The following is a 13024-nucleotide window of genomic DNA, read 5'->3' on the forward strand; positions in this document are numbered from 1 at the left end:
AAGGGTAAAAGTTACAAAAAAATACAAAAAATACAAAAAAGCTGTATGGTCTAAATAGTCACTGTCACTACACAGCTTGTTGAATGCACTTGCTTTTTGAAAGAGCCTCCTATCACTCTGTTCAGGCTTCTTCAGGACATTATTCTGAGTGAAATAGTATATTATTGATTTAGGACACTGGAACAAGTGTAAGAGGAAGAAGAACTTGTACAACAGTAACAAGAAGCAGCATTAAACCAGGGCACAGGGGTGAGCAAATTTATTCCACACTCTCTTGTAACATGCAGACTAATTCAACTGAATACAGAATACAAACATCAGGAGTCATGCACACATTAAAAGAGAGAGAGAGAGAAAATAAAACAACCAATACACGTGTAAAATAAGAAAGCAAACAAATTTACTTACATTTGTTGCATGGGAATCATAGCTATAAATATTAAAGTCTAAGGAGCAGTGTGTGGGAATGTGATTGCCTAATGATTTAAAGTGGAAACGTGTCTGACTTTACAGCAGCACTTTCATAAAAACCACTAAAGAATTCACAGGAAAACATCGACGCATGTGGCAGGGAAAAGTTTAGGATTATTTTACTGGTGAAAGAAATGAAGCGTGAATGAGCACGAAGCACTGCGGTGAAGGATTAACTGGGGATTATTCATCGTCTCTTTCGATGCTGTAAGCCATGAAGAAAGCGTCAGGGCGGGACGGGACGAGCGAATGACCCGGTCTCACAATCTCAAAGCCCAGGAAACTGAAGGTCCGCAGCAGCGATGCTGTAAGAAACACAGGAACAGTGAGGCTCTGAGGAAACGCCACACACACACACACACACACTGAGCTAAGAGGAGACGTACTGTACCTCTGTCGTCTCGATTTTTCTGGAAGCAAATAAAAACGTGATCCACCTGAAGTTTCTCTTCAGCAAACTCTAGCAAGAGTGCAAAGCTGAAAAGGACAGGAAGATAAACAAGGCTTTACATTTACATCAAACGTGCACGTTATAGCCTCGAACAAACTGTGAACACACGCATTACACACTGATCCTCATCCTGTCCGTGAAGGTGTCCTTAACCTCCCTGTATGAACTGTTACATTCCCTCCACTAAAACATTTTCCTCCATATAAACACAACACATACTGGTGTCATGAGGTTTGCTCCATGTGTTTGGTCAAAAGCTGCAGCTCTTATATTTGATATTAAAATAAATAAATAAATAAATATAATACACACAGCATTTTACAATAAATGAATAGGACAAATTATGAACCGTGACCTCTTCAATTATTGGCACCCCCTATAAAGGTTAGGGAAAAAAATCCACCTTTTGGTGAAGTAGACCTTACAATAGAATTTAAAGGGGCGTCAGTAATTGTGGCATAAATTTATGTTTCTTTGAATGAATTTACAGTCGAATGTACAATGAGCACCTGCGAATTGTGAAAAACTGAGAAATTTGGATGTGGTCAAAACAATCCCTATAAAAGCAGATAAAAAAAAAAAAGAATCTCCTAAAGAATAAAAAAAAAATAATAAATCTCCCAAGCGCCGTAGAGCTCGCTTTGTGTTCTCTCTACAGAACTAAACAGTTTATACAGTATTATATTTTATATGGAAATTTTGCTGAATTTACTTTAATATAAGTTTTAATGTTCTTAATAATTTGGTGCTAAAACACATAAGATTATATATTGCTGTGGAAAAAGTAAAAAAAAAAAAAAAAAGAGTTTTACATGTTAACGTGTGTATTGCTTGTGTGTTAACTTAAAGACACAAGCTGCAGGTTTTCTCCAGGTGTGTACCAGTGTGTGTGTGTGTGTGTAAACCCCCTTGTGTGAGCACACTCAAGGTTTGTAAGCGGACGAGCTTGGATGCATTATTAGGTCAGGATCTCGTCCACATACATTATTATTGTATTATTATTTCTGTAAACGGTGGACTGCCGTAGATCTCAGTGTTTTATTATTAGTAGCCAAGGCGGACGTTTTCATTTTTAGAGATCAATTAGTCTTTCTTAAAAATTACACACAGGTAGTCCCTGACTTATAAGGTCTGTTCTGGGAGCACAATTGTAGGTCGGACTTGTTCTTTCACGCCTTGAATACGAATATATAATGTAAATCATACCAATCCACTTGACTACATCTCTGTCCTCTTCCCCCACACTGCCATCATGTAGCCAAAAACCATAACCACGTCTAAGTAAATGAATCTCATATGTTAAATGTAATAATTGTCTCTCCATTTTTAAATCACGAGGGGAATCCCAGATGCTATTTTGTCTTAGAGCTGTTTTCCACTGTATTGGACTGTGAACTCTGTTTTGTTGAGAATTTTACGAAATTACGATTATTCACCAATCAGAACAGCTTTATTCTCGTGCTCCCGGATTCACTCACTGAAGACTCATTTCTCCCGCGCGCACACAATATACCAGAGTTTGGACATTTTACACATTCATTCACTAACACATTAAGAAAATTGTATATAATTGTAAATATTGGTATCTGGTGCGCTGCAGTGTCTATTTTTTGTACAATACACTTGTTAGCATCTACAAATGTTCGTGGTCCATTCATATCTGCTGAAATTCCAAACTCAAATTTTTTTTTAAGTCAGTAACTACTTGTACATAAAATAATAAATAAGATAAAACATAAATGACACAGCATCATTTGTGTCTCACCTGTCCTTGCTTCCTTCAGGAAGCGCTCCTGGGGGGATCTCGATGTACAGCCTAACTCCAACCAGCGACCCCCTCCAGACTACAGGCTTGATCTCAGAACTACGCCGCTCGAAAAGCAAAAAACGCACACGGCTGTTTAAAGGTGGAGGCTCCTCGAGGACCAGCAACTGAGTGTCCTATTGAATAGAAGGAATAAGAAAAAAATTCTACAGGAGAATAAACTGTGGAGGGGTCAGCACTTTTCTTTGCTTAATCATTTAACAGACCTTTAGAGCTTAATGTATCCGGCACTGAGTAATAATTACCTTGTGTGCACTTTGCACACAAGTTAAAAAAATCTCATTTTACAGTCAAAAAATAATCATCATTTCTGTTTTTATGTAAATCAGTACAAAGATACTTACCGAATAGAATAACTTAGCTGAAAGATTGTGATCCCTCTGATCGTTCCCTCGCCCACCTGGGATCTTTAGGGGTGGGTGAGGGGCATCAGGAACACCACCGAGGCCCCGGACACGGGTTACTGCAACACCGTGGGCACCTGCTGGGACTGCAAAAGGACAGGACAAACTGTTTGACACAGTACCTGTACTGGGTTAATATCTGTACAAAATTTTACTTGTCACATACACAGTACGATATGCAGTGAATTGCTTACACAAGTGACCTTAAAAGTAAAAGCTTATTAATAAGAAATAAATATAAACAAAAAAAGAAATAGAATAGAAAATAAAATTTACCTAGGTAAAATTTTATAAAAATATTTCTGTACAAATAAAATAAAACGTATTAAATATTAATTCCTATTAAACAGTATGCATCGTTAATAACAGTATATAGGGATTATACTTAATGTGGATGTGCTACACACCTACACACACACACACACGCATAAACAGATGTAAAGACTTCTGGCACACCTACAAAGTATATTAAATTTAACATCTTACAGAGTTTGCGCGCACACACACGTATCTAAACCCCTCCAGCACACCTACACTCATGCTTTTGTTTTTAAACCTGTTATTGCTCATTACTACAGAACACCCTGCAACCCATCATCCAGCTGAATGTCTCTGTTCTGTTAAAGCTGCTATAAAATTCACTGTAAAGTGATCACTAATGCATTTAAAGAAAGTTGCTCCTAGTGGAATACTCCTTATAGTCGGCGTGTGTGTGTGGGTGTGTGTGTGTGTGTGTGTGTGTGTGTTAAGCAGTCAGTGGGAGTCATTTTGGGACAGAGAGTAACACTGTTCACTCTAAGTGACTCAGACTGTGTATTGCGTAACCAGAGATAATAGATGGACGGTTACACTGCTGACACGCGGGTATGAAGCAACAGCTGCACAACAGCACGTATCAACCTAACCCCATCATCAGGGTAGACTAATATCAATGAGGACACCTCACACTGCATCATTCAACCTGCTCAGTTGGGCATGCATGATACACACACGTCTTGAATAATTTTACTTTTTTGTATTAATTAATAAAATAGATCTTTACTCTTAGTGATTGGTAGTTTTTCAGGATGCACACATTCTTAAATGCCTATGTGTATTATTTACCTAATAGTGAAGTCCTGAATGAAAACAAATGTTTATTCAGTCTCAGACAAGGAGTCTCAGTTAACGTTCACTCCAAACATCACAGTGGGGAAACATTCAGGCTGATCTTTCCGGATTTTCACACACAGACACGGAATAAATCTCTAGAGTTTACACAGAATGGTGCAATTCGGTTGAAACAGACAGCTCTGGCTCTGAGTTGACAGGAAGTCTACTCTAATAACCACTCTGAGTATCCGTAGTGAGCAGAAAAGCATCTCAGAATGTGCAGGATTCATGAAGATCAGACCATGTTCCACTCCTCTCAGCCAAGAGCTAAAAACAGGCATCTGAAGCCACACACACATTAAGCCAACCTGGAGAGCTAACAATTGGAAAAGACAATCACCTGCTCTTTTAATAACCTTTAAGCATTTGTGATCTAAAGCTGCAGTGAGCACCGGATCCCTGCTGTCGTTTGAACCTTACATTAAAAGTAAACGTTATTAACTATGTATGATTCCAAGTCACAAAGATTCAATTTTCCCCGTTCTGATGTTTGATGTGAACATTAACCCACGTGATTGACCTGTATTCCCATGATCCTTTGCACTGTGCTGCATGTCACATGACTGGCTAATTAGATACCTACATGAAGAAGCAGGTGTACAGGTGTTCCTATTAGCAAAAAGGCAGTATACTGGGTTATACTATATCATGATACATCATCCGGCCATAAGAGTAAGACAGCTCTAGGCTGCAGTTTTAAAGTTATATATCTCTCTTAAATGTGTGTGTGTCAGATCATTTCTTTTCGTTGGATGATGAAACATTTTAACCACTAAAAAGTACCAACTGCTACCCGCTTTCAGTTATGATGAAATAACAGTTTCTGTCCTACATGATATCTAAGTATTGAAATATCTTTAGCATTTGTTTAAATAAATAATTACCCCCTGACTACAATTTTTGCACACAAATCAGACTTTCACTCGGTGTGTGTTTTTGCTTTCTCAAACTCACTCACACACAATTCACGTTGTATTCCCCAGGTTGCCAGTTCACACCAACAATTTCCCCATCCTAAAACCTTCCCCACTTCCCATGGTAACAGTAACAACATCAGTATAAGAACCTGTACAGTTTTATTTATACAGTAGTCTTATTCTAAAGACTAATGAAAGCATATGAACAAAAAACAGGGGACATCTTAAATGTTTATTTTTCTCTTTAATTTAAAACGATGCGCAGACAGATGTTACTAGTGTTTATCTAAAACATAAAGTGAAATTATATGAGTCTTCCTCTTTTATTGTATTAATCTGAGGAGACAATCAGTGACCACAAACGATGCCATACAATTGTGTGACAGTTATCACACGGCTATAACATTTTACCTCAGCTGGGAGGAAAAATCACCACTATAAATTTTACCTCAGGATTGTGTGACAGTGTCAATTAATTGCTGTTAATTAATCACACAATTAATTTTTCCCTCAGTTTGGTGAAAAAGAAAATTTATATTTACGGTTTTTACCTCACAGCTGTAGAATAATATGACCACTACAAAATTTACCTCTAATTTCTGAGACAATAATCACACAGCTATGAATTTTTCATTTTCGCGTTTTATCGAGGTATCAACCTTAAACCCGTTCCCTTGACAAACACACGGTGTCATACTGAGAACACAATGTTCACAAAATGTTTTAAAAATCTTTACGTAATATGAAAAAAAGTCGACCGGTTAAATTTTCCACATGAATACACTCAGTAATCCTGATTAACTCCTAATGTTAATGTGTGACTCTGAGGCACAGGCTCGGTGTATCGCGTTAGCTCGGCTACCTGTTAGCTAACTCGCGCTAGCTACTCGGCTAATTAGCTTTAACGACACAGACAGCCTGTGATGAGGAAAAACTCTCACACATTATATATAACTTCTTAATTAATTCCGTCAACTTTGAGTTAATCGGCTAATCAGGGCCTGTCATGTGTTCCCCTGTTTCTTGCTGACTAAAGGCCGGGCCTCATCGCCCTCCAGGCCGCAGTGCTAGCGCGCTAGCTCGGGTTAGCATTAGCTACATTAATCAGACCTACCTTTTGATCTCAGGTTTATTGTGGTTTACTTCCACAACTGGCATCTTGGGTATATTTCTCTCCTTTTCTCTGGCAAAACAGTGGCTATTCAGGATCGTCTGGAGGTTGGATTTAACCATCCGGACAGCGTCGGAACACGGAGCTTGTTTATTACGCGACTCGGTGTGTGTTGTGGAGAGGAAGAGAGCAACGGTGTTTATTATAGACGTGTTTATTCCGCCTGAGGCGAGTCTCTCAACACACACACACACACACACTGCACTCTGTACCCGAGCACTACACTCTATTACACAATAACTTACACACACACACAAACGGTATTGGCACAGGTGTCTTGAATAAATATATATATATATATATATATATATATATATATATATATATATATATATAAAGATGATCAGGTGTACCTTACATCATCATCATCATCCATAAACATTGTGCCTGACTGTGTGAGGTACATTAATACACTTAACTTACAGGACAATTCCACACACAATAGGAAAGTTCCAGAAGCTTGACACGAATGAACAGAATGTTAAGTATCTCACAATCGTGAGCGTTGCGACAGTGACCATTATTAAAAAAGCTTCATATAAATAAGATAAAATTTAATTATTTAAAAACAATCTTGCAGCTGAGATGCTGATTAACCACATTTTGTTCTCATTTGTAAAATATCGACAAAATCTGCCTTTTTACCTCACAAAGTTGTGAGAAAATATCACCACTATTAACTTTTACCACACAGTTGTGAGCCAGTATCACATACCTATAATTTTTTTTAACTCACAGTTGCAAGAAAATATATATTAAATATACTATAAAACTATCAAATTTCCCTCACAGTTGTGACTGTATCACATAGCTATAGATTTCATTAATTTGCAAGAAAATATCACCACTATAAATTTTATCTCACAGTTGTATGACAGTGTCACAAAACTATATCTTATACCTTACAATCGTGAGATATTGAGATATAATACACAAATATAAAGTTTACTTAAAAATCGTTTACCTCAAAATGGTGACAGTATCACACAAATATAAATTTAGTTTACAGTTGTGTGACCGTATCACACAGCTATAAATTTAACTTTAAAATTGTTTGACAGTATCACATAGCTAAAAATATACCACAGAGTTGTGAGAAAATATCACCACTATATATACTGTATATTACCCCACGCTTGTGTGACAGTATCACACAGCTATAGATTTTACCTCACGGTTGTGTGACAGTATTTTTTTTAAAGCTATACATTTTAACTCACAGTTGTGTGACTGTATCACAAAGCTATAAATTCTGCCTTAAAATTGTGTGACAATATTACACATCTATTGATTTTATCTCAGAGTTGCAAGAAAATACAGGGTGGTATCAAAAACTTTTGAGACTACTTTTGTAACACGCCCACCGATGGCAGTGCATTGTCCTATGTGAGAGCTGAGAGCTGTGCAACAGGTGACGCTTACCACGTCTGCTATTTCATCAGCAAGTTAGAACAAAGAGCGAACATTAAATTCTTTGTAAATCTTGGCAAGAAGCAGAAGTAACATTGCGTCAAAGTCTGCTAAGAATTCTGTTGGCGTGAGGATGACAGGTCCTTCATGTCGAGGATCATTAACGATGACAAAACTTTGGTGAATGGATACTACCCTAAAACTTATTACCTATAAGTTTTAATTCTCTTTTTAAGGTCACTGGCGGTCGTGTAAGCATTTCACTACATTTCGTACTGTGTATGACTGTGTATGTGACAAATAAAATTTGAATTTGAATTTGAATTTGAGATGAAGCAATAGTCTTCCCAGTGGAACAGCCCATCATCTCCATGAACAAAAAAGGGCGAGGCAGGTCCGCAGCACAACCAAGTGCATGCCTATCGTGTTTTTTAACATTCGCGGCATTGAGAAGTTGTTGCCAGTAGCCAGAGCAAATTGACTTCCAGGTTTTCAGGCGTCTGAGGGAGGATATACGGTGAAAAAAACGAGCTTGTAAACTAATCTCAAAACTTTTTTATTCCCCCTTCTATTACCACTAAACTTTTACCTTACAATTGTGTGACTGTTTTACACAGCTATAAATTTCAGTTCAAAATTTAGTCACAGTATAACACAGCTCCGAATTTTCCCGTAAAATTGTGCGACAGTAATACACAGTATACATTTTACCTCACGGTTTCGTGACAGTATCACACATCTATGAAATCTATCTCATAGTTGTTAGAAAATATCACTACTATACATTTATTTTACAGTTTTTACACAACACGCTATAAAGTTGTTGCTATAAACGTTTGACAGTTTTCTTGCTACGTCAACAATTGAAAACTATAAATTTCACCTCACAGTTTTGTGACAGTATCGACACAGCTATAAAATATTTACCTCAAAGTTGTGATAATGCCACATAGCTCTAAATGTTATCTCAAAAATTATATAGCTACAAATTTTACCTCACAGTTGTGAGACATAATCACATAGCTATAATTTTTACATTTCAGCTGTGAGACAATATCACACAGATATTCATGTTACCTCACAGTTGTGTGACAGTAACACACAGCTATAAATTTTACCTTATGTTTTTATATAATCTTTTCATAGTTAAGAATTTTACCTAAAGAACTACCTAAAGAGCTACCAATTTTATCTTGCATTTGCAAAATATCACTCAACTGTGGTTTTTTTCACTTTACAGATATCACACACAATTGTAATGTTTTGCTTCGTTATTGCAAGACCTGCAGTTGTGATTTATCACAGCATAGCATTTAAAAAAAATCTTGCAATTATGAGTTACATAATTGTAAATTTTATGCAACAGCTAGTAAATATTTCACATTCACAAACATTTATCTCAAAATTACATTGGTACAATTGGAATATTAATTCATATCATAATTGGGTGACTTTTCATTTTACAGTTATAATAAACATAACAGTTGTGCACATGTACATAAGTATTCACACCCTTTGCAAAATTGAGCTCTGGCGCATCCTGTTTCCCCTAATCATCCTGTTTCCTTGAGATGTTTCTGCAGCTTAATTGGAGTCCACTTGTTGTAAATTCAGTTGATTGGACATGATTTGGAAAGGCACACACCTGTCTATATAAGGTCCCACAGTTGACAGTTTATGTCAGAGCACAAACCGAGCATAAAGTCAAAGGAATTGTCTGTAGACCTCTGAGGCAGGATTGTCTCGAGGCACAAATCTGGGGAAGGTTACAGAAAAATTTCTGCTGCTTTGAAGATCCCAATGACACAGTGGCCTTCATCATCCGTAACTGGAAGAAGTTCAAAACCACACAGACTCTTCCGCTGGCCGGCCATCTAAACTGAGCGATCGGGGGAGAAGGGCCTTAGTCAGGGAGACCGATGGTCGCTCTGTCAGAGCTCCAGAGGTCCTCTGTGGAGAGAGGAGAACCTTCCAGAAGGACAACCATCACTGCAGCAATCCACTAATCAGGCCTATATGGTAGAGTGGCCAGAGAGTCTCATCAGAATACACATGCTTCTATAAATATAATACTATAGAAATATTTTTTACACAAACCACCATTTTGTTTATGTTTTGTTTTACAATAGCATTAAAACTAGAATGTTGTTAAATAGGAGTAAAACAATAATGTGTTTATTCTGTTTTAAGGAACCTGACCAGCCACATTTTACTAATGTAAGTGTAAAAGATCTGCTTTTATCTGCAGAGGGGCTCCATCTGTCGCAAACGCTCCTGAATATATTCATTACCTAACAGTAAAGTCCTAAATGAGAACAGTTTTCTATTCAGGTGTCACATTGGCTGACGATCCTTATCCTTATTGGCTGATTTACTTATTTAAATAACACATACTATAAAACAAGTAAAACAAGTTGGCTCATGGATTATAAAAATCAAATAGTATTGAACTCCATCACCTTAATTGCTAGAGACTAATAGTAATGAATTTACCTTTCAAGGTCCCATATTATATTATTTTTACACAAGTTAACAAGGTGTGTCTGTTAAAGTGTGTTAATACTCCAGCTGAAATACCCCTCAGATAATGCAGATTTACCCCGATAATCTGAGAAGTACCCCTCAGATATTCATAGCTCAAGCTCCTCCATTAAAAGGAACAATTCAGTGTCTATGTCAATGAGCTACTGCTGAACCATTCCCCACCCTCAAGCAACAAGCTGGTGAAGGGAGTCCTCTTATATGAGGTCACATTAGCAAAAAAAGATTTGAAAAATTAAAAAAAGAAAAAAAAGCAGGATTTTTTTCCTTCATGTTTTTTTTTTGTACACACACTTGAGATATGCCTAAATGTATAAATGTGACTACAAAGTTAATTTTGCACAATAGGCCTAAAAGGCCTTTAAATAGTCAAACAAAACAAAAGAGTAATGAAGTAATTAAATAAATTATAACACACACATAGTTTAATAGTGTAGCTCAAAGTGTGTTTATGAAACAAGTTTCAATTCTAATATCTACCAGATATGTTTTGTTTATAGACTTTATTTTAAATAAGAAGATAAGGATTTGTAGAAAGAACATACTGGAAATAAAAAATTTTATTACTACATCCAATATTTATATAGAGAGGAAAAGATCACATGGGACAAACCTAAATCTCATTAATAACATGAAACTATTTCTGCCCAGCCAAGCCACACATTACTGTGACCTGCCGCCTTTGATTGTTTTTATAATCTACTTTCAGCTGCTCCTGTCAATCAAAGGACCCATTTCTGATACATAACATGAGCCACTGACAGTCCAAGTTTGCAATATCCACCCTTTTCAAGATCATGCCAGGTTAGTAATGAGTAATTTCAGTACCACAGTGATTAGTACTTCATATGATTTGTATCTATACAGATGCAGATTTCTGCATGCATGTATTTGGAAGTTTTTTTTTAGCTCTGTGCGGTTCAGCCTTAAGTCTATTTTAAGCCATGGTAACGTATTGTAGGTCCTATATTACCGGTTTTAACTGCTGAAAGGTTACGACATCCAGACATACAGTTGAATATTACTAACCCTTCTTTTAAAGTAAATGAATTGATTATGGAAATTAGTTAAGATGAGCTCAGTCTGATGTGTTATGCTAACATTTACTGTGATCCTCCAGGATTAGCTTCAAAGTCTTAGCATTGATATTATTTATTAATATGTTGTCCTGATGTTCATGTTTACTTACTTGTGATTTTACTAGATTGCGCATAATACTGAATATGAGCAATAAAAGTTGTAATATTGTAAAATTAATATTAAAGATTGTTTAAGCAGACTTGTTCTCCAACAGTTAATTAATAGAACTAAAACAAAACAATTATTTTAAGGATTATATAGCTATTTATGAACAAGTGTTATGGGTAAAAGTGGCATTTTTTCCTGCTTCTACACTTACTGGCCACTTCAGCAGGTACACCTGTACTGTTGTGCATTAATGCAGTTACCTGTTCAGCCAATCAGGTGGCAGCAGCAGCTTTTGTCAGTTGAGAACTGGAACCTGAGGTTTATAGTTTGCAAATGCTTACTTAAATTGGATAGTTTACGTAGGTAAAGATTTTGTTGCCCTTTTTTTTTTTTTTTTAAATCTTTGACTCTCCTGAGTAGATTAGCTTGTGTCCTGGATGCTTCCTTGTTGTTTTTTCCCACCATTGTGTACTAACTCTACAGACTGTTGTGCTTGAGAATCCCAGATGATCAGCAAGTAATAAAATAGTCAACAGCCATGCTATATTCAAAATGACTGATGTCAAGTTTTCCCCATTCTGAAATTTGATGTCAGCTGATTGACTGAGAACTGTGGTTCAGTGTTTTCCAATAAAATGGAAAATAAGTTTGCCTTATAGAGAAATATCGCCGGATTCTACCTGTTAAGTCTTTGAGTGAGGTGGAAAACCCATGGAAGGGAATCAGTCTGAACCGCTGCATACTGGTGGCCGTGGCCGTTTTAGTGCTTAGCTCTGCGGCTGAACTAGTTCAAGGTGTGTAATTATTAAATGTGCTGTTCAAGACATTTTCTTCAGGTCTGCCAGGTTATAAGATTAATTGATTGAATTATTTCCTTTTTTTTTCTTATCATGTTTTTAGAGACACTGGAGCCCTTGTTTGAAGTGTCAGAAGAGTCAGATGTCCAGGATGAGGTAATACAAAACTTTTAATCAACTAACTTTAAATTTAAATGTTCATTGGAATAAATTCCCTCTTTTTTTCTGTTCTTTTAATTTTTAGTTTGAAGAATCTTGGTGGGATAGTCTTGCATTTTGGAACTGGGGAGGAGAAGAAGACAATGAAAATAATCAGCTTTATAAACCTGGAGAAAGGCCTGCGCCCAAAGGAGTCAGAAAGAAAGAAATACCTGGGAAACTCCTAAAAGAAAGGAATTAAATGTCGTAATAAAACATCAAAGTGAACTGGAAGGGAACAGAAAAGATAAATAAGTACTCATCATGACTTGAATAATAATATTTTTGTTAATTGCTGATTTCTTCAAATATACAAAACCAATAAATAAAAAATGAGACATTTAGATGCATGTTATCTTGGTACAGTTTATTATATATACTTAAAAGTAGAACGCACAAGCACTCATGACTAAATCAAACATTAATTATTTGGAAAAAAAAGTGTCAACATATTTATTAAGGGCTAGCTTCGGATTGTTGTTGCGTTATTATGGTTGAC

The 13024-nt window shown here is 36.5% G+C and overlaps 1 protein-coding gene across 1 annotated transcript; it reads right to left on the bottom strand.

The window, feature by feature from the left end:
• Positions 1 to 244: 244 nt before the first annotated feature.
• oaz1a (ornithine decarboxylase antizyme 1a) lies at positions 245 to 6559 on the bottom strand. Its single transcript, XM_053513225.1, is given in 6 exon segments — positions 245 to 776; positions 863 to 948; positions 2688 to 2863; positions 3092 to 3178; positions 3180 to 3237; positions 6335 to 6559. Coding segments are annotated over 6 exon segments (648 nt in total). The 5' UTR covers positions 6454 to 6559; the 3' UTR covers positions 245 to 654.
• Between the last annotated feature and the right edge of the window lie 6465 nt (positions 6560 to 13024).

This window comes from Clarias gariepinus, chromosome 15 (assembly GCF_024256425.1).
Source record: "Clarias gariepinus isolate MV-2021 ecotype Netherlands chromosome 15, CGAR_prim_01v2, whole genome shotgun sequence".
In the NCBI taxonomy this organism is placed as follows: domain Eukaryota; kingdom Metazoa; phylum Chordata; class Actinopteri; order Siluriformes; family Clariidae; genus Clarias; species Clarias gariepinus.